The 24,578-nt window shown below is 41.9% G+C and overlaps 1 protein-coding gene across 2 annotated transcripts; it reads left to right on the top strand.

Annotated features, from left to right (window-relative positions):
- Positions 1-83: 83 nt before the first annotated feature.
- LOC142059312 (vitellogenin-2-like) lies at positions 84-24,252 on the top strand. 2 transcript variants are annotated; one of them, XM_075098033.1, is made up of 36 exons: positions 84-171; positions 284-304; positions 409-560; positions 2,111-2,362; positions 2,897-3,058; positions 3,146-3,294; positions 3,869-4,019; positions 4,140-4,297; positions 4,398-4,563; positions 5,430-5,555; positions 5,897-6,115; positions 7,100-7,317; positions 7,473-7,570; positions 7,869-7,993; positions 8,105-8,206; positions 8,867-8,986; positions 9,072-9,261; positions 11,036-11,129; positions 11,227-11,412; positions 11,960-12,104; positions 12,226-12,448; positions 12,539-12,714; positions 13,095-13,333; positions 13,379-13,871; positions 14,357-14,407; positions 15,292-15,381; positions 16,719-16,931; positions 17,039-17,181; positions 17,579-17,717; positions 18,246-18,381; positions 18,830-19,016; positions 19,303-19,394; positions 20,509-20,606; positions 21,343-21,502; positions 22,872-23,033; positions 23,902-24,252. In XM_075098033.1, exons 1-36 carry the CDS (start codon positions 132-134, stop codon positions 24,018-24,020), a joined length of 5,595 nt encoding a protein of 1,864 aa, XP_074954134.1. In that variant the 5' UTR covers positions 84-131; the 3' UTR covers positions 24,021-24,252. The 2 variants fall into 2 exon arrangements, with proteins under 2 accessions (XP_074954134.1, XP_074954135.1); XM_075098034.1 differs by having other exon boundaries at positions 94-171; positions 13,095-13,871.
- Positions 24,253-24,578: the final 326 nt, after the last annotated feature.

The raw sequence follows: 24,578 nt of genomic DNA, 5'->3' as shown, positions 1-24,578 counted from the left end.
GATTGCAAAAAGGGAAGTGTTTACATAAACTGATAAAAAACTTGAGAATTCAGCAGAACACAGCCACGTGTTCCTGAGCTTTCTTCCATAAAAGTCTCGCCATATCTGGCAGAGACCCATTCACCTTCACTATGAGGGGACTCGTACTAGCACTAGCGCTCACCCTTGTAGGTAAGCCCACATATCGCTGCTTCATCTCTCTCCCAGAATTTCCTTAAGTTCAGTGGAAACAATTGGATCTAGACAGAATGTTACTCATCTGGTTTTCCATCTCTTTTTGCAGGTAGCCAGAAGTTTGACATCGGTAAGTGAATTTCCTTCTATAACCTTCTTTTGGTGACTTTGTTGCAATGCCTATTTACTAGAACATGCTTATAGTATTGTGAAAATGGCTGTTCTTCCCCACAGACCCTGGATTCAGTAGCAGAAAGAGCCACTTGTACAGTTATGAAGGCTGGGTGTTGAACGGGCTTCAAGAAAAGAACTTAGCCAAAGCCGGCGTGCGCTTTAGCAGCAAACTAGAGATTAGTGGGCTCTCGGAGAACACTTACCTCCTCAAGGTACCGTGCCTTCTTCCAAACATACAATACAAAAGCGAGCTATAAATCACAGTCATGTAATTGCACCTGGCTAGTCTGTGGCTCAGGAAAGCTGCAGGAAACAAAACTGGAGACTCAGCGCTGTCAGAGAATGAGCTGCAAGCTCAAGCTTCAGAAGTGACGAGTGATTCGGCATCCAGTCGCTTAGAGGTGTTTGATGTGGAAATGGTTCATAGCAAGTGTTCCTCAAGAATTTGTACCAGAAATAGAGGTGCCAAAATCAGGGGTTCTGTTAGAAAGTGTTTATTTATAACTCAAGGCACTCAAGCCTGCTCTGATTTTAAGATTCGATTCTATTCTCAACATGCATTTCCAACTTCTGTGGAAAGCCAGGACTTGGGTATGTGGAATCATTGACATGCAAGTAATTAATGAAGGAAGACTTTAAAAAGTGATAAAAGCTAAAAAAAAAAGTAATAAGTGGTAAAAGAAAGATTAAAAAAAAATGAAAGGCATCAAAAAGGAGCATGTAATAATATTAGTGTTTGGATAATGCAGTAAAAGATCTGTATGTGTGAGGTCATGCCTCTGCCGTCATCAACAGAGACAGGACCTGACCCATCCGAAATAAATATGCTTCAGAAAAATACTTTTATTTGTCTGTTTTATTTAGCTACAAATGAGTACAAATGAGAGCTGCTTTTTGGGCGCAGAGTTCAGTGACAGAGCTCTTACTGGCTGTAGCTGAGCTGTAGATCTTCTTTCATCAGTGAGGGCAAGATGTCAAAATTATGGGCCAGGGACTGCAGTTCTCACTGTAGTCTTCGTCCTGAAGTTCCTACGTGGTGCGCACTAGGCTGTGCTCTGAGGCGCTTAAACTGGCAGTAACTTTGCCAAAGTTACTGAAATTGCTTCCGATTTACATTGTGTGTCTGTATGGGGGGAAAAAGAAAAAGGTTTATAGATAGTTTATTATTAAAAAAATGGGTTGATTTAAACAATTCACAAATATGGATCAAATATAGCAACTAGTTTAGTAAAAAAAATTTTTTTAAGGGGATGAGTTAAAATGAAACATTCTAAAATACTATTTTTTGGCGTTCAGAATGATGTACAATTTTTAAATGCTAAATTTCACCTAAACCAGAAATATTTCTTTTAAGGCTGAAAAAATTGGGAGAATTTTATTTGAATGTTTTAATTAGTTTTTGAATTAGCCTTTCTCCCTGTAGAGTCAACGCAAGTGAAATGCTTAAAATGTCCCTGGGAGATAATAGCAATACATTAACTGCTTCTGTAAGATTAAAAAAAACCCACCCCACTGCTGAGCCCCCCGAGTTTATAGTGGTTTTACAATAATGTAAGCAAGAGACAAAAGAATAAACTGCTGTATGTAGTAGGTGTATGAGGACCTACTAGTACAGCAGATGCAGATGTATGAACTTGTAAGCCTACATTTGGAAGGAAAGCATATTGAGCTAGTGATTATGCTAATTTGTTCCAACCTGTTTGCGTATTTAGTACTAAAATAATTTTATTCACAGAAGTATCTTTTCTTAATTTCCTCCCAGATCCGCTCTCCTCAATTCGAGGAATACAATGGCATCTGGCCCAAGGACCCCTTTACTCGATCTTCCAAAATCACCCAGATGGTTTCTTCATGTTTTAGCCGGCCCTTCAAGTTTGAATACAATAGTGGACGGATTGGAAACATTTATGGCCCAGAAGACTGCCTTGATATGTGTATTAACATAGTGAGAGGAATACTGAACATGATGCAGATAACCATTAAAAAGTCACAGAATGTGTATGAATTGCAAGAGGTTTGTTTTTTCCATTCTAAGGCTGCTTTGCTGAAAGGATGTGTCCTCTTTAGGTGCTCTTGCTTCAATTTTCTGTTCGTTTGCATCTACGTTCAAACATTCATCATCACAAAAGGTCAATTTTCATGCATATAGACAAAAGCATGTGCATATGTACTGAACAAACTACCTGTGCTGGATTTTCTTAAGATGTCTGTCTTTAAGATTTAAAAGGCAATGCTTTAAAGAAAAAAGAATTATTAGCTATGAATGTATTCCTTCTATGGCTTCCCAGCTACAGCTGCTTGATCCATTCTGTTTGTTCATTGTTGGTATTAATTAATTGATTACTTTTTAATTTTAAACTCCATCCCCTGACCGAGTATTGTTCACATGTCTATTTTTTTAGTTCGATAGGATTAATTGCGTGTAATGGTAACAGGTTTCAAAACATGATTAAGACTGTTCAGTACCCTCCTACTGCTCCTTCAGAATGTTTGTTCAGAGAAATCCTGATATAAACGGGAAGTCTCATGATCTCTACTGATCTGCCAGGCTGGAATTGGAGGTGTTTGCCATACAAGGTACATCATCCAGGAAGATAGGAAGAACGGCCGAGTTGCTATTACAAAAACCGTAGACCAAAATAATTGCCAGGAAAAGGTGAAGAAGAGCATTGGGATGGCTTACATCTATCCTTGTCCTGTTGACATGATGGTATGTGAAACGTGGAAAGATCTTCCTTATTAGAAGCACGGCCATTCTGTTCCCAGTCAGCTTTTGGGTGTCTCTGTCCCCCTCCAGAAAGCAAGGCTCATAAAAGGGACTGCGGCTTTCTCCTACAAACTGAAGCAGTCAGACAGTGGTACCCTGATCACAGAAGTGGCGTCGCAGCAGGTGTATCAGATCTCACCATTCAGTGAACCTACCGGTGTTGCTGTCATGGAAGCAAAGTAGGTGGGACGTGGGCTTGCTTCACAAAGTGGAAATAACTGTAGGTTCTGGCAGTCCCTTTCATCCCCCCACCCCGTTGCAGTGAAATGAGAATTGAGCTCCGCAGCAGTTGGGCAAACTGCGAGTGCTCACACTTGGGGTTTCCGCACTCCCAAAAATTCAGTGAACCATTCTTTATTTGTACCCTGGTGAACTTGGCACTAGAATTACATGGAAGAAAAGGAGAAAAGCTCTTTTGCTTGCTTATACCATAAGAATGCAACTTTACTACCCTGTCCTGAAAAATATAGTGTCAGGAGGAAGACGGGGCACATAGAAATACGACCATTGCTTGCTCTGTTGGTAGCTGTCATTCAGAAGACAGCGGTTTAGCTCCTCAGAAACGATTTAATCATAGATAACTCTAATACTGTTTTGTTCCAATTAGAAGGCTTTATCCATTAGCAAACTGAAAGATTTTACTGTGATAAGAATGATTACAGAGTAAAATTGATACCATCACAGTATCACTGAACCAACAAACAGCCAAGGCAGAGGGAATTAATTCCTCCCGTGACACTTGTCTCTTGACAGACAGCAACTCACCTTGCTTGAAGTGAGAAGCGAGCGGGTGAGCGCCCCAGACGTTTCCGTGCGGAGCTACGGAAGCCTTCGTTACCAGTTCCCTTCAGCATTGCCACAGATGCCGCTGCAGCTAATCAAGATGAAAAACCCTGAGCAACGGGTATAGTGTTTTTAGGTCTTCAAATTGCTTTCCTAATTAAAAAAAAATAATAAAAGACTAATGATCATAAATTCCAAAGGACTTAATTATGTATGCCCTCTCTCTCTTGTTTTGTAACAGATAGTAGAAACACTGCAGCACATAATCCAGAATAACCAACAAGATTTCCACGATGATGTTCCATACAGATTCTCGGAGCTCGTCCAGCTCTGCCGGATAGCAAGTGCTGATTCTCTTGAGTCCATCTGGAGACAATTTTCAGACAAACCCCGCTACAGGTACTTCATTATATCAATTTATATGAAACTTTTCCATTTGTGGAGAACTGAGAGCTAAAATTAAGGATTCTTTTTTTAAAAAAAAAAAACCTGCTTGCAGGCGATGGCTGCTGAGTGCGGTTTCTGTGACAGGCACCGCAGAAGCACTCAAATTCATTAAGACCAGAATTCGCAGTGACGACCTTAACTACCTTCAGACCCTCCTAAGTGTTTCTTTTGCTCTCCATTTGATGAAAGCTGATGAACAGACGGTTCCAATAGCAGCAGTGAGTAAATGCATGTGAATCTTTCCTATCTGATAACAAAAGGAATGATAACTGATGACAACCTTTGATCATAAAGTACATTACAGACTGGATTCTCCTCTCATGTATGCCAGTTTTGTGCAAATGTTGAACCATTTGTTTCTTTTGGCACTACATACATGAGAGGAGACACAGTCCTGTGTCTTTATTTTGCTACAGCGATATAAAAACCGTTCTCCCATAACAGCTTCTGACAGTAATTCCCATTTTAGTTTGCTGGGATCACATGTCATACAGACAAAAGTTTGTCCACTTCAATCTCTTACTTCTGAAACAAATGGTGATTCGTGTGTTACGTCATTTGAATGGCTCTTTTAATTGCAAACTATTCCTATAAACTGGAAAGTTCTGCGAGTGAAAGTATTAGTGCAAACATAAAATATTTTGACACTATAATGAACCATTTGTTCTGAATGGGATTCTTCTCATCTTTAGCCAATATTCTTCTCGAATAGGAAAAAAGGATATGATGTGAGAATGCATCATTAATATAATTGAGTTTCACATTGCTCTAAGGATATTCCTTAGAGTTTACCCATAATCTTCGTATTTTCAGTGTTATGCTCAGTTGAGGAAAATCAAAATGGTGCTATATAAGCTTATAGATATATATGCTCATTTATACTGAAACTACTGGGCAATTAAGCTCCTAGGTGAAGCTTGCAAATAAAATGTCTACAAGCTGATTTAATTTGTTTGGATGTGAACAATAATCATTCTGAAACTGCTCCCATCAGATAAGCTCTGATGATTTTCTTGCTCTGAAAGCTCTGTCAAGCACTGTATTAAATACCAAATTAATTTTTTCCCCCTTTTTTTCCCCCCAGGATTTAATGACCAGTTCTCGAATTCAGAAAAGTCCCATGCTTCAGCAAGTTGCCTGCTTGGGATACAGTTCTGTGGTCAATAGATACTGTTCTCAGACCTCAGCTTGTCCTAAAGAAGCTATCCAGGTGGGTGGCTTTTTCTCAGGTTGTTCTTAATAGCCTGGTAATGTTCATTGCATTAGCTTAATTCTTTTAAGATACAGTATAAAAATGGCAATTGGGCTTGCAAATACATATTTCATAGGGCTCCTTCAGAACAAAGGCAATGAATCAGTTTACTAATGTAGGTATTTGCTTCATCACGGAAAACACAGTTTTCACACTGTAAGGTAAACTCCTGAGAGGAGCCGTTACTGAATAATGTTATTAAACCCAGTTGGTTTATTGCGATAGGTTTTTCAGTAAGGGGAACACTGCGGACAATCTATATATTAGGAAGAAAAGACTGAACTGTGCTTTGCCCATAGCCCATCCATGACCTGGCAGATGAAGCGATCAGCAGGGGCCGTGAAGACAAAATGAAATTAGCTCTGAAGTGCATTGGTAACATGGGAGAACCAGCCAGCATCAAGCGCATCGTGAAGTTCCTTCCCCCATCTTCATCCAGTGCTTCTGATATCCCCATCCACATTCAGATTGATGCTATATTGGCCTTGAGAAAAATAGCTTGGAAGGACCCCAAAACAGTAAGTATGACCTGTCAGAGATTTCTTTACTTAGTGAATTAGAGCATATATACTGCAAAGGGTAATGAATTTAATGGTATCATGTCTGTGGATTTAGCATGTTTAAAAAAATGATTATGTTTAAGAACAACACAATACAATTTTATATTTCAGCTGATTTTTTTTGCTAAGCTGTAATAATAATTGTTAGTCAGTAGGAAGCTTCCAGAAGGATACCAGCAGCGTTTCTTTAGTCATCTGACATAACCGATTAAGTCCTGTGCTAGTTACATATGGTGGAAATTTAGCCACCTAAAAGTCAGACATATAATTTAACCTGCCTCGATAGTCAAGAGGGGAGAGAGGGACACTTTCTATTGACCTCCTAGGCAAAATGTTGACATTACTCTGCCTCTTTTTAGACTCTTCCCTTAAGGTTGGATGAGTCACCACCGGCCCCCCTCTGAGGCCGCTGGCACCATGAGCATAGGCAAGACTGCTGCCTTTCAGATGGTTTAGATATAGGAGCCATATGAGACAGCATCCATCCACTCAGACTGTCTTTGGTGAGCTGCTGAAGGTCCCCTTTAAAAAGTGATCTAAAATAGTGAAGCATGCTCACCCGGTCAGTGGAGTTACTCCAAAGAATGAATCTCTCTTATTATCTACCGCTGTCTCTTCTGAAGTTATTCACCAACCTTTGAATGTCAGCAATGCAAAAAGCTACGCTGATGTCTTTTTGACTGTGGTGGGCTGACCCAGTACATTGATACATAGACATCTATTTCAGAGTCAGTGCCAGCCCTTCACCGGGCTGTTCCACCACGGCCCCTTCAGCTGTCTTAATAAAATGACGTGGAACCGTGCAGTAAAAAAGATCAGGAAACCTTCCTGCAGGGATTACGACCCCCTCTCCCATATTTCTTGCGGGTTATTTGTGGATCCAGTCTGCAAAACCGAGTCTCAATTATTGGTAATTCCAGACACTGTGTTTTCTCTCTGCAGGTGCAGGGATATCTCATCCAGATCCTTGCAGACCAGTCGCTTCCCCCTGAAGTGCGAATGATGGCCTGTGCTGTTATCTTTGAGACGAGGCCTGCCCTTCCCTTAATAACAACGATAGCTAATGTGGCAATGAAGGAGAGCAATTTGCAAGTGGCCAGTTTCGTGTACTCCCACATGAAGGCTTTGTCGAAGAGCAGATTGCCATACACGTACAACATGTAAGCAGAGACAGGAACGAAGGGGCGATCTGCAAATAAGTTCTGTTGCAGTCTTGTTAGTGAGTGCTCCGGGTGCTGACAAACTCAACTCAGTTTGTATTCTGATGGGCTGCAGCTTATTTCTGGATATTTTCCACCTTTCTCGTTTTGTTTAGATCTTCAGCTTGCAATATCGCCCTTAAGCTGCTGGCCCCCAAACTGGACAGGCTGAGCTACCGGTATAGCAAGGTCATACGTGTTGGTGGTTACTTTGGTGAGTAAAGGCAATTCAGTGGCCAGGAAACCTTCCCTTCAGAAATCCATCCTTAAGAGACATTGAGTCCTTTGGAGAAACACAGCATTCTGCATTTCAATAAGAAATGGAATTAAATGTGACAGTCACATATTTAAAAGCGCACAAGTAACCATTTATTAATTTGGGCTGCAACAGTTAAAAGTATGTAGTGATGTATCTTAGAGTCGCTAGTGGGAAAAACTGCAGAAATATGATCTTGAATGATAAGCAGAATGGTCAGAAAAAAAGGTGTGCCTTCTGTTTGTTTCTGCCATAGATAACTATAAAGTTGGTGCTGCCGGAGATGTCTTCATTATGAACAGCCCAGGAACAATGTTCCCGTCAGCCATCATTTCCAAGCTGATGGCGTATTCTGCAGGGTCAGTGGCTGATTTGGTGGAGGTAAATATTTACCTAAATTGATACTAAAGCAAATTAAAATTAAAAATTGATGACACATTTTCCTCCCTGTAAGTATGTTTCAGACTGCTCCTTCTCATGCTGTTTTGGTAGGTTGGTGTCCGCGTGGAAGGCCTCACAGACATCATCATGAAGCAAAACATACCGTTTGCTGAATATCCCACATACAAAAAGATAAAGGAGATTGGAAAAGCTGTAGGTATTACCAGTAATGCTATGTGTGGGTTATATGAAGGGGTATTTAATGAGGCTTCTTGTGCTAGTTAAGGCCTGTCTCAGAAGGCAAACTACCTGCCTAGCAGTCAGCTCGAGTATTTCTGTGAAAGAGACACCTGCAGTGGGACTGCAGGGGACATCACTTCTGCGATGACGTGATAGCTTCTGCAAAGTCTCGCTCTGGCCCTGCTTCCTCCCCGCCTCGCGTATGGCTGCAGAAGGAGCACCGGGGAGGCGGGCATTGCAGCACAGTGTGTGCCTCATGCCTGGCAGGCTTCCTCCTCCCTCCCTTCGTCCACCTCACTTAGTTTACAAGAATATACCTTTGCCTTCAAGAGGAAAGGTGATATATCGCCGTGCTTTCAAACTGGGTTTAGTGGTACTGACGGCCCAGACCCTCTGTGTAAATGTTATTGCATCGGAATACAAAACACTGGGCAGGAGGCTATTCGTGGGCTTCCCGACGACAGGGAGTACGTCCGAATTAGTGGCACTGTGCTATTTACAAGGCGGCAAAGAAACGCAAGCAGCGGTGTAAAGTTGCAGCTTGGTCAGTGACGGATTTGATCACCTTGCTGAACTACCATTCGTAAAGTGTCTCATTAAGGAACTTTGCGTGTTTCTTTTTCTGTTCCCTAGCTGCTGGGATGGAAGGAGGCGCCGACGGAAACCCCCTTGATATCAGCCTACTTGAAACTATTTGGCCAAGAGCTGGCCTACGTCAACATCAATAAGGAAGTCCTCCAACAGGCTGTGAAGGTATAAGGACCCCTACTTTTCTTTGCAAGATTTTACACTGTTGTACTTTTATATCCCAACCTCTAGGATCTCTGTTTCACTGCAGACTGTGCTAGAACCTGCCGACAGGAACACCGTGATGAAGAGAATCGCCAGCCAAATCCGCAACGGCATTGCAGGACAATGGACGCAGCCGGTGTGGTTGGGAGAGGTGCGATACATCGTCCCTACCTGCACCGGCCTGCCACTGGAGTACGGGTCGTACACTACTGCTCTGGCACGTGCGGCACTCAGCGGTGAGTTGGGAAGTACGAGATCAGCTGTGCGAGCTCTGAGCAGGGGACAAGAGGGGCAGCCGGAGAGGGGCTGGAGAAAGAAGAGAAAAAAGAGAAAGTCAGTAAAAGAACTGATTTTTGCAGTTGAGGGTAGGTAATGAAGATGTTTGAAGAGAAGCCGGACACAGCTGATTTCTGCCTCTTCTTGGAATGGACTTAAGGCAGGGAAGGTGAGGAGAGAATCTGGGAAATGAGAGGGAGGAAGGTCACAGCATTCAAGGCCAGAAAAAAGAAGAGCTGCTTGGGGAGCTGACTGCAGACACGGGCAGAAGGGGGTAGGTCCTGAGAGAGGCACACACAAGCTAGGCAGGATTCCATGGTGATTTAAACAGGGATGAAAATAGAAGGCAGTAAAAGAGAACTACCAGTAATGTTAGAGAAGGCAGGAAGAGAAGAGGGCTTGTGAAAAGAGATAGAGTTCTCTTTTAGAAGACTAAATATGCAAGTACAGTTGCTTATCAAGAAGATAATTCAGTGATCATGCTGTTTGGTGTGCAGCAGAATTTAATTTAGGCAAAAACTGACCCTTTTGCTGACACCACATAAGGAATGAGGGGTGAACTACATGTACTTGCGCTCTTTATAGAAGTCTCAAATCTGCCTATTCTTTGCTGGTTTTGGTTTGTTTTAATAACACCTTTGAACTCCTTCCCCGTGTTTTGTGGGTGGTTTTATTTATTTTTTTTTCTTTTTTAAAATAACATCCTTGTAGCTAAGTTGGGGAGGTATGAGTTGTATGGATGGGCTACAAAGTGAGTGAAGGCTGTGTGAACTGCTGATCTCCAAGAGGAGTCAACAGATGAAAATCTAATTGGTGCCTTGCTATGAGCAACGTTCCTTCATCGTTAGCACTTGTTCATGGTCTTTTTTGACAGTCTAAATTTTGGAAAAGAAGGCACTATTACAAGTCAATGATGTGTCAATGATGACGTTGAATTGGTGGGAGCAGCCACTGCACGGGGCGGGGGTGGACAGGCTGCCACCCTGGGGTACCCTGAGAGGCTGGAGGGGATGTCCCGACAGAAGTATGATGAAATTATACAAAGGCAGTACAAAGCCCTTCACCTGGGCTGGAGTAACCCATGCAGGTGTATAGGCTGGGCATCACCCAGACAGGAAGCAGCTTTGCAGAAAAAGGCCGGGGTGGCCTGGAGGACAAGTAGTATGGTGGATCAGCAGTGTGCTCTTGTGGTGATGAAGGCCAACTGCATCGCTGGCTGCAACAGCAAGAGCACAGCTAGCATGGAAAATTCTGCCCCCCCCCCCTCTGTTTAGCTTATCTGAGGCTGCATCTGGAGTACAATGTCCAGTTTTGGATCTGCAGTACAAGACAGATGTTCATACTTGATGTGAAGAAAGACTGGAGAGCCGGGCTTGTTTAGCCTGGTTGCCCACCTTTCACTCCATCTTCTGGCACCATCTGTTTCTGAAATGTTAATGTTGTACTAAGTCACAAACTTTCACTTTGGGTCAGCTCTTCATTTTCTTACTCTATTTTCATTTATATTTTCAATATGTTGCATATGAAGCCTTGCCTACAGAATAAGCTTTCAGTATATTTTCAGTATTTTTCAGACTCATAAAAGATCTCATGTACCCCAAAGTCTGTTTTGTTTTCCAGCCATATTTTTTGTATTAATCAAAACAACACCTCTTCCTGAAAACTGTGTCTTGCTGAAATTAAAATCCTTTCCTTCACTTTTACCATTTTTAAATGTTGTTCTGTCCTTTGCAGTTGATGGAAAGATGACCCCCCCTTTAAGTGGCGATTTTAAACCTTCCCAGTTTCTTGAATCCTCCATGCAGATTCGGTCTGACATAACCCCAAGGTATGGCAGGTTTCTAAGGAGGGTTTTTATGAAAAGGCAGAACCGCATGTTAAAAACGAGCACCTTCCTTACATCTGACCGCTTCACTCTGTTTCAGCTTATATGTACATACAGTCGCATCAATGGGTGTCAACACAGAATACTTTCAACATGCTGTTGAAATTCAAGGCAAGGTCCTGGCAAAAGTGCCAATGAAGTTTGATGCCAAGATAGACATGAAACTGAAAAATATTAAGATTGAAACAAATCCATGCCATGAGGAAACTGAGATAGTGGTTGGAAGGTACGGTAGCGTTACGTCAGAATACTTTCTGTTGCTTTGCTGAAACCTTATGAAGTTCACCATTCGCTGACTTCTTATGGAGGTTTCTAGGTAGGCAGGGTGACTTTTTAGTGTGTAGCACAACCTTTGGGATTAAGAGCAAGTAAGAGAAATAGGGGAGTTAAAAGTCAAAAGGTACCTGAATTATTTAGGAGTTTAATTTTGATTTTAGTTTATATATTATTTTGTGGTTTTAATTTTTATTTGTTTATTATTTTATTGTCCTTTAGGGGTTTTCATTTTTATTTTTAAATGAATGCCTTTCATGTTTTGGACATTTGTTTAAATTTATCCAGATTTTGAAAACTTCCTGTGATATAAGGGACTGATGTTTGTCATTAACTTTTATTTGTCTCTAATAATATTTATACTTATAGTTGCATACACAATCCCTATGTTCAAACAACATACCACTGTGCTGCCACATGATACAGACAGGGACGTATTCCATTGAATCCAAAAACAAGAGGTTGGAATAATTTACCATTTTTTGTGCATATCTCAACAGACATAAGGCTTTTGCTGTATCAAGAAATATAGGAGAACTAGGTGTTGAAAAGAAGACCTCAATTCTCCCAGAAGATGCGTCATTAAATATTGTGGAAGAACCTTTCAAACCATCAGATAGAGCTTCCAGTGAAGTTTTCACAATGGTAACCTATTTCTTTTTGCTTATATAGTAATATTTGCCCTCTCTGTGATGCACATGTCTGCAGTTTTACTCTTGCCTATGATATGCTCCCAGTGGTATTTATGTACTTGTCTCCAATGCAGCAAGGAGCTGACAGCATGCCAAAGAAACATGCCGATAGCTCTCAAGAGGAACTTCGCCATGGCACAGGAAGAAAAACTCATAAACGAGACATTTGCATCAAACTGCATCATCTTGGTTGTCAGCTCTGCTTTTCCAGAAGGTCACAAGATGCCAGTTTCCTAAAAAATACGTATTTGCATAGATTAATTGGAGAACATGAAGCTAAAATAGTCTTGACGCCAGGTACAATATTGAGCACAAACCATGTCGTCTTAGGTTTGCCGGTGCTATTTGAAGCAGTATAACCTTCTAATATGTGCAATTGCTGTGTAGTTCAAACAGATGCTGATATTGACAAAATTCAGCTGGAGATTCAGGCAGGAGCCAGCGCAGCTTCCAAAATAATTCGTGTGGTAAACTCGGAGTCTGAGGAAGAGGATGAGGCATCTCCACGTGAGGACATTCAAACTAAACTGAAGAAGATTCTAGGCATTGAAAATGTGTTCAAGGCAAGAGACTTTGAGCATGGGAGGCGGGAATATTTTCCCATAAATGAAGCCAAGGGTTTGAAGTTCAGTGTGGAAGGCTGGCATGGGGAAGCAAGGATGGGGCTAGTTTGAAAGGTGCCAGTGCCAGGCCTGTCAGCCCGTGCCACGTGTGGAGGGTTTGATCCTATGGGGTGCATCCAGCTGGGGCTGGTCCTCTGTGCTGGGCTTGATTCCATCTGGATGGGGTGGATCCAAGGGAGTTCCACAGCTGCTGCAGTAAGTGTTGTTCCGTGAAAGGCTGATGTGAGCAGCTTCTCTGACACCCAGAGAGAATTCACTTTGTCAGTACAGAACCAGATGTATCCCCCCCTCTTGCACTTCTCTTTGAACCGTTTTTGCAGGTTACAAATAAAACACGACACCAGAAGAAGCAACCTTCTAAGAAAGGAAAGACTATGCTAACAGAGGTTGGGACAGACCCCAATGCAAAAACTCCCTCCAGCTCATCTTCTGCCTCCTCAGCTGTCTCCTCTTCTTCCTCATCATCTGCTGCTTCTCCTGATCGTAAAAAGGCCGTGGATGAAGAGGAGAAGGATCAAGTGAAGCAAGCAAGAAACAAAGATGCAAGCAGCAAGAGCAGCAACAGCAGCAGTAGCAGCAGCAGTAAAAGCAGCAGCAGCAGCAGTAAAAGCAGCAAGAGCAGCAGCAGCAGCAGCAGTAAAAGCAGCAAGAGCAGCGGCAGCAGCAGCAGCAAGAGCAGCAGCAGTAAAAGCAGCAAGAGCAGCAGTAGCAGCAGCAGTAAAAGCAGCAAGAGCAGTAGCAGCAGCAGCAGCAGTAAAAGCAGCAAGAGCAGCAGCAGCAGTAGTAGTAGTAGAAGCAGTAGGAGGAGCAGCAGCAGCAGCAGCAGTAGCAGCAGCAGTAGCAGCAGCAGTAGCAGCAGCAGCAGCAGCAGCAGTAGCAGCAGCAGCAGCAGCAGCAGCAGCAGTAGCAGCAGCAGCAGCAGCAGTAGCAGCAGCAGCAGGAGTCACCATAGCCATGGGCATCACTCAAGGTACCTGAATGGCAGCAGCAGCAGCAGTAGCAGCAGCAGCAAGTCAGTGAGTCACCATAGCCATAGGCATCATTCAGGACATCTGGAAGGTGACAGCAGCAGCAGCAGCACATACTCCAAAATATGGGTAACTTTGTCAGTAAACTGACTGATACTGCTAATATTCATGAATCACATCCCCGATGGCAGCCGGCTTTGCATCATAAATCAGAAAATTATGAATTGACAGTGTAAATTTTAGCAACATAAAATTGCAAAATTTATTCTGCAAACACGCCTTAAATCATTGTCTCAGGTGTCTAATTCAAAGCATCTCAAAAATTTCCACGAGTCTGTTCAAACTTTTGTTACAGGCAGGGAACCATTTTTTGCCAATTTACTACTTTCCATTGATATACATTGCATGTCTCTGTCTTAATTTTGCAGTAGGAGCATTAACGCTATATATAAACTACTTCAAGTCTTGCATTATGTGCTTGTGACTAAGCATACAGAACTATGTATGAATGATAATTAGTAAAATCCTTACTTAATTCCCAGTGCTCAGATGTCAATGTAATTGCAGCATTTCTTCTGAGGCTTTTAATCTTCTTGTTTTTATCATTTTCAAAGGATGAGCATGAGATCTATAAGTATCGCTTTAGATCAGCACATAGACAAGAGGTGAGTTTTTCTTTCCTCAGTAAATTAAGTGTGGAATCTGTCATGAGTCAAATGGAAACCTTAGAGGCCTCTGCTGAGGAAAATGACAGTACTGATAACATTTGGTACACCAAGTGTGGTGGTCCTGAGATGTGTAAATACAGAGCGCTGTGTTCTCCTTTGTGTTGTGTGCATGATACCATTTGTGGCTCTGCAAAGTAGATGCAAATCTCCACCAAAGCAGCACAAGGGACTGGCGACACACACTTTGGAAGAAGAAAGATCCTACCGTCAAGAGCTTGGGTCATTTGACTGGCTTTTATCACTTGGTTTCTTGGGTTGGGATCACTGTTGATCCACACCGGGAGAGCTATGTGGACAAATGTGGGAGGATACCTTATTTTTTGGTACTTCAGTTCAGCAGAAGATTCTTCCTAGGGTGTGATCCAGCCAGGAGCAGTGTACTTGTTACTAGAGTTCCTCAAAAAGTAAAAAATTCAGCTGCGTGTGTCCATCCTGTTGATCCTTTCCATTCATTGTGTCCTCCAGTTGATCAGGCACTTGCAGAAGTAAAATGAATCAGTTCTGCTCTTTCATATTGAATCGCGAGGCGGTTCAATTTGACTTGCTCTGGTCCATTGTTTTTTCACACAGGGAATTCTCATCTAGACATGTTCCTTATTTGTCTCATATGAGGAGTAAACAAGATTTTTCCGAGCTAGATCGCATGTATGAAGCAGCACAAAGTGTATTATATTACAAGTCATTGAGCTGCTCAGTGTTGGAACGCAAGTTTGCCAACACCGAGTGCAGTACAGAGAATATTCTGCAGCACTGCCTCATGCAATTTCTTCAAGCATGCTTTTAAGTTACCCTCTTGTGCATGATGTATTTTCTTCTTGCAGTTCCCCAAAACAAAACTCCCAGCTGACCAGCTTAGCAGCACGTACACCCCTACCAGATCCAGTCATGCCTCGTCTCAAGCTGCTTCCCAGGTTAGTTGCATCATTTTTAGGGTTTTTTTGACAGCTTGGAAGAATGGCAGAGTGGCTGTGCACCTGCAGTAATTGTACAGCTAGGATAATGGGAAGAGAGAAATACCAGCCTCTCAAGTCTCAGGTATTGATCGAAAGTGAGACACACACCATGGCTCCCACACGCGCTTTCCTCTGCAGTGGGGTGAGGATCCTTCTTACTTGCACCACAACCCTTCCCTCGTGGCAATGCCACCCAACAGATGCCTGCAGAGACTGATCTTGTGACCTCTGCAACCAGGAGGGAAGTCGAGGTGCTGCCGTGCCAGTGCAAGGACATTGGTGGTGGAGGCCGAGGCAAAGAGGAGCGTCAGAGAAGGCATGCTCCAGAGGTGACATGTAGCACCTCGGCCTCTCGCCAGCACCCACTCTGATGTGTGCAGGCTGGCTCTCTGGGACAAGCGATGAAGTCTAATGATGGAGTGAAGGAATTGGAGGTCATAGCACGCTTAAGGCCCTGCTGTCAAGGGGGGAGCTTCTTGATGTTGAAGAAAACATCCTGGATTATATTCTGTGCTAGGGTGCTGTGCAAACACAAACCTGCCTGCCCCACAGAGCTCACAGCTGAAGTGTGGGGTGAAAGCCAACAGACCAAACAGGCAGATAAACAGGAGGACACTAGCTGGGGGATGTTCCTGTTGTGAAAATGAGTGATGAGTACAACTGACAGCCGATGTTAGCCAAATTGAACCACTTCCTTTCATTCACAGGCAAATATATGGGTATTAACAACAAAGACATAGTCATTACTGGAAAAGATGAGGGGTCATAGGTACAATTTACTCCTCGGGAGATTTGCACAAGAGGAAAATTTGTCACAGTGAGAACAATCAGCCATTGGAATAATCTCCCCAGGGAAGTGGTGGATTCCCTGGTGTTGGACACTTGTAAGATTCGGCTGGACAGGGTGCTGGGCCATCTTGTCTAGACCGTGCTTTTGCTATGAAAGGTTGAACTAGATGGTCCTTGAGGTCCCTTCCAACCTGGTACTCTGTGATTCCATGATACTGTATCCTAATGATATGAATATTTCCACAGTACCAACTGTAGCTTGGAAATGGGACAAATTTTGGCTCATATGAAATACAGTGGTAAAATCCATCTCTGCATGCAGAGGCACATGCACGTTAAAGACATATGCATAAGAGAGTGTGTGTGTGTGTGGTACATATGCTGGTATATATTTGCAGTTCCATTGCTAATTTTCCATTTATCCATCTAGAGCTTGCATCTAAAATGTTCCATGGTAACCCTTTTAAAAATATATTCTTTGCATACTTTCTCCCCCTTTTCCTTAGCCTAAGTTTTTGGGAGATGTTAAAACACCAGTATTAGCTGTTTTTCTTCATGGCATTCGTAACGATAAGAAGATAGGAGGCCTCCAGCTTGTGGTATATGCTGATATTGACTCCATCAGGCCCCGGATGCAGGTATTTGTGTCAAACCTCACAGATTCAAGCAAGTGGAAGCTCTGTGCTGATGCTTCAGTCCTCAATGCTCACAAGGCGAGGGTAAGGCTCAAAAACAGTTATATAAAGCTGTACGCATCACATGAAAACCATGCATTTAAAATGTATTCCATGCATTTTAAAATGGGCCGTTTCTCTCTCCATTATAGGCTTACCTGAAATGGGGCCGGAATTGCCAGGACTACAAGATTTCGACTGAGCTGGTAACCGGGCGGTTTGCTGCCCACCCTGCTGTACAAGTGAAATTGGAGTGGTCTAAAGTTCCTTCAAGTGTCAGATCCATAGCAGAATGGTGAGGTTTTAGTCTCTAGTGACACTCATTCATGGTATCAGTCAACTAGGAAAAATCAGCATCTACCCACAAGGTTCTAGTGGTTAATGTACGGGCTACTGTTTTATTCTCTGATCTGAGTCCTGCCTTCAGACACAAAAGCTGAGTGGGAGAACATAGCCACCCTGTTGTAAGGTACAGTAATTGTTTATACTGGACGTAATTACTGAAAACTGAGGAACAGATCCTTCCTTTCACAGAACACTTGATCAGTAAAGCAGAGGGTGGTCGTGGGGACCTAACCAGTGAACCTGAAGACTGTATGCTACTTACACACCGATGTGAGAAGGCCTGGCTGGGATGTGTGCCACTTCTTCTTCTCTATTTCACCAGATCTTTCTGATTTGAATTCTTGAAGGTTTTACAAGTTTGTCCCTGGGGCTGCATTTATGCTGGGGTTCTCTGAAAAAACAGACAAGAATCCTTCTCAACAAGCCAAGATGATTGTGGCTCTAACTTCTCCAAGGACATGTGATGTTGTTATCAAGCTTCCTGATGTAATTATGAAATAGTATTATCACTCTCCTATTTTTCCCTACTAGAAGAATGAGCATTTTAATTACAGTGGCCATTTCTGAGAAAGCAAAATTAAGTAAGCATCGTTTTGTGTGCAAATGATGAAAACGACTTTTGTTTATTTTCAACCTTTTTGATTTTATGTCCAAGAATATTTATAGAGTGATTTCATTCATGGAAAAAGAGAATGCCATGGGTACTCACAATAACATGCTTTTCCGTCTGTAGTAGCTCCATAATGTACACCTAACCACCTTTGAAGGAGAGTAATTAATTCTCTCCTAATTAATATCTGAATGGTGACACACACCATGAGAGAAAACTGTAAGCAGAAGCAAAAAGCTCATAGACAGTGAGTCAGGTGAATTATGGTCACATAAATTCTCCGTCAACCAAAGTAGAAAAATTTGAAATTAATTTCCAAATAGGAGAAAAAGCTGATCTCAGCTGTTTGCTGTGAATAGCCGGCACAAGTTGTGTTTTGAATGTGCTTTTGAATTCCTTTTCAGATGATCCTCTATGAAAAAGCCATGAGGCTTCCCCTGTCACTCCCTGTAGGTCCGAGGATACCAGCTTCAGAGATGCAGCCTCCCATCTGGAATGTCTTTGCTGAAGCCCCCTCTGCAGTGCTCGAGAATTTGAAAGGTCAGGGTCTAATCTGGTTCAGAAGCATGACCTCCTCAGTCTCCTGAATTACTTGAGCACCTTCTGAATTTTTCTGGGATTATTTGTCTCCAGTTAATTAGCAAATATGCTGTAATAATGCGAGGATGGTTAATCTGGGAGAGAATATTGTGTACGTATAGTATAGAAATCATCAGCATTTCAGGGATGAAGATATCAATTATCTGAATTGGTAACATTTAAACTTTCTGCCAATTATTTTTTGATAGATAGAGGAATATATTTTCCATGCTTTTTTAAAAATTTACGAGTGCTTAGTAGCCAAAAGCCCCTGTAATCCATACCAAAAAAAATCACATCGTGGAAAAAAATATAAAGCTAAAATAATACAGCACTAAAAATAAAATCTGCCATTTAATGACTTCCTTTTATGGAAAAGAAAATACTCACTGGCGTTTTATTTAACCAGCTCGCTGCTCAGTTTCCCACAACAAGATCACAACCTTTAATGAAGTTCAGTTTAACTACACGATGCCCGCCAACTGCTACCACATCTTGGCTCAGGATTGCAGCTCTGACCTGAAGTTCCTAGTGATGATGAGGAATGCCAAAGAAGCTATGAACCTGAAAGCAATCAACATCAAGCTTGGCAGCCAGTAAGTAACTCCTGCCAGGTGATGTCCACATTTACCACGAGAGCTTTACTGCAACGGTTACCAGCCCGTGGGATTTCAGCATCCCCCTTATCTACTTTCCATGCATATTGAATGTGATGCTGATGATGTTATCCTGCAGCTTAGGTGACAAGAACACCCTGATGCAATTCAAGTAGTTGAAATAAGCTTCTGCTGTGACCAGTGATATTTAGTGAGCAGGAAAATGCCTTTGTCACTGTATGTGTATGAATGTGATACAGGGTATGAACGCTTTTCTCCTTAACAGTGAAATTGATATGCATCCTGTGAACGGACAGGTGAAACTGCTGGTAGATGGGGTTGAAAGCCCCACGAGGAATGTTTCATACATATCTGCTGGTAAGTGATGCAGCATCTCTTATTTCATTTTCACATGTGTTTTAGGAGAAAGAGAGAAAGAAAAAGAAAGAGAAAAAGAAAAAAATCTATCAAAGAGATTCCACCAGTTTGTATTCAATAAGCGTTTCTACCTTTGGTTGTAAGGTTAATATTTAAGAACATGTATTGTACTCCCTTGCATAGAGACATCTAGAAAGACTGACAGAGTGTGAAGCTCCTGAAGTGGCCAAACTGAGCAAGATATAACTAACATGAAGATCCCTCCTTTTCATACATTCCTGCAGCTCCCGGTGGAGTTCCAAATCTGAGAATCGTTTTGGTTATACTATAAAATCTTGCTTGATTAAAACATTTTGAAGCATAGCTTTTATAAAACTCACGACACTTGTATATCAATGTTTTTCCTAATATGATTTGTAGGCATACATTTGGCTAGCATTCTGAAATCTGCTAGGGATAAATATGGAGTACTGGTAAACAGCCTGCTTGCTTCTCTCAAAGCAGGAATAGTTTTTTTCTGTGAAAGGACACAGGAGGGCCTTGTTTCATTCTGTGCTATGCAGTCAGGGGCTATAGGCAGTGCAGGTGTTTCCTGACTGTAGAGCTCTAGTATACAAATCAGGCTAAGGCTTGCTGAAATTGGGTTAGCGTCTGCCAGTGCTGAGCTCTGACCTATTTGTTACGTACTTGGGAAGTGATAACTGTGCTAGAAATGGCTCCAGTGACAGTCATGGTGTTCTTTGTATCTCCTCACTCCATTATAGTACAGTCAGGGCCTTGTAAAGCTGCACAACTATACAGATATTATAGACAGCTCTGTAATAATTTCTAGAAATAAATATTCATGTTAATAACCCAAAGAAAAATTACCCAGAGGAAAATTAATAAATAGTTATCATTAAAATTGCTTTCCAACTTTTTACAAACACCTGTTTTCTATACATATACCCTTCTACATTGTTTTCCTATATGTTTTGTTTCTTGAACAGAACAACTGAGGCATTTTAAGGAAAAGAACATATTAGAAACATGACAGTTGCTTTTTTCTTTCTTAGAGAAGCTAGCTTGGGTCTGTTTTGCTTTTGGTTTTGCTTTGTTTTGTTTTTTCTTCTAGGTGCTTCTCTGTGGATCCACAGTGAAAAGAAAGGGCTTGTGCTTGTTGCCCCAGCGTATGGCATTGACAAATTGTACTTTGATGGATACACATTCAGGGTATCGTTCTTCCTCTTCATAAGCTTGGGTGCTGCGAAATTTCCATAGGATTCCCTTAAATCTGTAGGTATAGGTGCAAGAGTACACAGTGGCAAAGGCAAATGCGTGCAGGGCCCAAAAAACACCGAATGGAAGGTGACACTGCAGGGTTGCACAGTCCTGCTCTTTATTTCTGAGCGGAAGAAGTGAGAATCTTTCACCAAAAAAAAATACCTTACTCTTGCAGTTCAGGTATGTGTTGGGAAATGGGCCTGGGAGCGTACACACGCTGAGCCAGCAGTGCATTTGCAAGAAAAATGAGGTTTCAGCTCCTATCTGCTGTTCTTACAGCTGTATAATTCTTCAAATCAGCAAAAATGCAGCCATCCTTTTAAGATGAATGAATGCTTCAAAAATAATGTGAAATGGGAGTGTAAGAAATCAGTAAACCGTACTGTATCTATCACCTGTACTATGAAAGCATCCATCAGACAAAAGCTTCAGCATATTAATAATCTAGACAATTACTAACAACATACTAGACTGGCACAGTAGGTTTTAAAGGCTGTAACAGCTAAAGACGCTGCAGCACCATGGGAGTTTGGCATCTGACTGCCAGACCCTTTTGAATTCTTAGCAAAGAGGTTTTAAATGTTTGTGCATTACCTTACGCTGAAACCTACACAGCAAAAGTCTGTTCCATAGGTATTATTTTTTTTTTAACTTGAAATGGTTTTCTTTTTTTTTTTTCTCGAAGATTCAAGTCGCTTTGTGGATGGCAGGGAAAATGTGTGGAATATGTGGAAAATATGATGCAGAATGTGAACAGGAGTATCGGATGCCCAATGGATACCTAGCTAAAGATGCAGTGAGCTTTGGACATTCTTGGATTTTGGAAGAAAAGCCTTGTATAGGAGGTATGCAAGCTCTGATTAATTTATTACTGCAGTTGTACAGAAAATGTAGAATTTATTTAGAAAACTTTAAATCCATAAGCACTTTTAAAGGGATCATTATTAAGTTATATTAAGTATAAAAAGTATTTGTCAGTTTAGAAAGGAGTAAGTAATTACAAGTTAAAGAAACAAGCCAAAAACTACAAGTCAGTTGAAATTAAATAACCAAGCTGAAACAAAACCTCTCAGTTTTGAAGTGTTTTAGAAGAAGATCAGAAAAAAATGTAAGAGGATAAATTCCCACGGAATGCTTTGATTTAAGCACAACAGCATTTTCCAGCCAGTATTTGATCCATCAGAAAAATCAGGCAGGGATTAGTAATTATTTTACCGTGGCTGACCACCTGATTTTTGAGCCAGTGCGACAAGTCAAGCAAAGCGTTTAAGTACATGAGCAGTTCCAGGGACTTAATTACATGGTTGAAATAAAAAAAGCTGTATTTTAAGTGTTTCAGTAGATTAGGATCATATGGCATGCTCGGTGCTTTCCGCTGGGGTTATGATGCAACAGCGTAGCACGGTGCTGCAAGAAGAGGCCCGTTGCCTTTGTAAAGACGACTTGCCCTGGTGGCAAGGGTTTCCTTGGTCCCTGGAGGTGGCTTTTACGTGTTTAGCTGTACATCAACTGCTGTTCTGCTATATCTTTTTAAAGGACACCGGGCATCAAACTTGCTTTAGATGGGTATGAAGTCCACATGCACGTACACCATAATATTCACATGGTTGGTAGCGACCACACGTTGTGTTTCGTTTTCACAGATGGTGGAAGTGGCTGAAACTTTAGAGAATAACACTTATAGTCAGGAATAAATTGCGGTCCATTTAGCTTCTCACACACTTGTAGCTGCTTGTACTGGGAATCCAAAACAAGATCAATATTACTGGCTGGCGGCAATGACTTTTGGGGTCTTTCTGCAGCAACTCTCAGTCTGAATGACAGTGGTAATAGTGTAATTCTTTAGCGGTTGTTTTCATTTGTTCAGAAATCCCCCCTTTCTTTCCAGTGCTGAATATTCAAAGCTTTTGAGTGTGGGTTTGCAGCTATTCTGTGAGCCAGTTTACTTTGCAAAATGTATATCAGACTATGTTTCCACATGCTAATCTAGAAACAAACCAGTCGCATTTGAAATTAACTTTCCATAGCTCCATATCTAATTAGCTGCTTTGATAAGTTTATCAGTCAGGGATGCTGCTTTACTTATGATCAAAATATAGTTTTCATAGAGGAAATTTGTTCGCAAACTGGCAACATTGGCAGGTGGGTCAGTCTGCGAAGATCTGAAGATTTTGTCCATAAGTGCATAAACTATCACCAGTGACTGTGTTACAGCCTGCAAACTGCGACGGGCATTTGTGAAGCTTGAGAAGACAGTTCAGCTTGCGGGTGTAGAGTCCAAGTGCTATTCTACAGAGCCCGTGCTGCGCTGTGTGAAAGGATGCTCCGCCACCAAGACTACTCCAGTCACTGTTGGCTTCCACTGTGTCCCAGCTGGTAAGTCAATAGAAAGCCTACGGAATAGGAGCTGCACAAAAGTCTAAATAGATTGTGCCTTGACTCAGTTATTCCAGTTGAAATGTATGAATAATCTAACATAGCCACAGGTAGGGATGGACTCACTGCGCTATTGACTGAAGACCTTTCCCTGTTTCCATTAATATGTAAAACTTTCTTCAGCGAGAGAGATGTTTTTCTGTTGTAATTTTACTATGTTTTTCATCATACCGCCATTTACAATCTAAACTGAACTCCTCTTCATGGTGCTGTGAACTAGCAGGGTACGGGGCAGGATAACAACACAGTCAACATTGTGATTCAGCTGAAAACCTGTGCACTGCAGCCTGCGAGGGTTCAGCCACATCTGATCGCGTGCAGCACCCTGAAACAGGGAACCGCGCCTTGTATATTTTTATATATCGCTGCCTTTGGGCATGATCTTATTTCACTGAGCTGATTTAGGCAATAGAAAGGCAGGTGTGGACAGGATTCCTGCACACAGGTGCAGTGACACAGGAGGATGTCTTTTTTTCTAGGTATATTGTAGATCATAAGAGATTAGATAAGATGTAGGGTTCATGGCTGTTTTCCAAGTTTTTTTTCCCTTTAAGACCACAATAACCTTTCCTAAATGTATTACTAATAAAATTCTACGTGGAAGTAGTAGTTTTCAGTGTAGAACTGGCTTATTAATTAAGTGGGTTTCCTGGAACATCTCTGCGTAACTTAGACAGATATAAATACGTAAGCCAGTGAGGAGAAGCCAAGCCTGCTGTAATTAACGACTAGTGCATGGTGAATGCTGTACCTTCCAAAACTGCTTCTGGAGTACACCGTTTACTTTTCATTCCTTTTTCCCCATCAGATTCAGCTACCAGCCTGACAGACAAACAGACGAAGTTCGACCAGAAGTCAGAGGATATGCAGGACACTGTTGATGCACACATAGCATGTTCTTGTGAGAACGAAGACTGCAGTGCATGAAGCTGTACATTGCAGCGCAGGGAAAAACAGAAACACTTTAATGTTTTTATTGTGCAGTGTAAGAAAACTCATCTTAAGGAATAATAGAGATACTAAAATAAGTATTCAAGTATTCAAGTATGCGTGGAATCTTCCCAAGTAATTTAAAGTATTAAACTTTATTATTGTAGAAACTGTTACGATTGCCCATAAATATCTGATTTCGTAATAAACCCATGCATGGAAAAATTGATGAAGGCTTCCTTATTTCAGTGGTTATGGAAAGAGGAGGTCTGTGTTGCTTCTCCTCACCCCCCATTTCATAGACTTCTTGAGTCTGTGGGGTAGTCTTCTGTGCACCAAGCATGTGCCTGTGTCAGGCCCCATCGGAGATATGGGTTGGACAGCTGTGGTACCAGGGTCCTCCTTGTTTCCCCCAGGGCTTTCTTCCCTGGTGCTGGGACCCTGTGCACCCGGAGCAGAAACTGTGATGCAGCACCCTCTGATGTACCAGTACTGCCGTAGGGAACACCAACATCAGGGAATAAGCCTGAGCCTCATGCCACTGGACAAGGCTGC

Source organism: Phalacrocorax aristotelis, chromosome 6 (genome assembly GCF_949628215.1).
Source record: "Phalacrocorax aristotelis chromosome 6, bGulAri2.1, whole genome shotgun sequence".
Taxonomy (NCBI): Eukaryota; Metazoa; Chordata; class Aves; order Suliformes; family Phalacrocoracidae; genus Phalacrocorax; species Phalacrocorax aristotelis.
The sequence above is the reverse complement of the archived record's forward strand: the minus strand, read 5'-3'. Positions and strand labels throughout refer to the sequence as shown.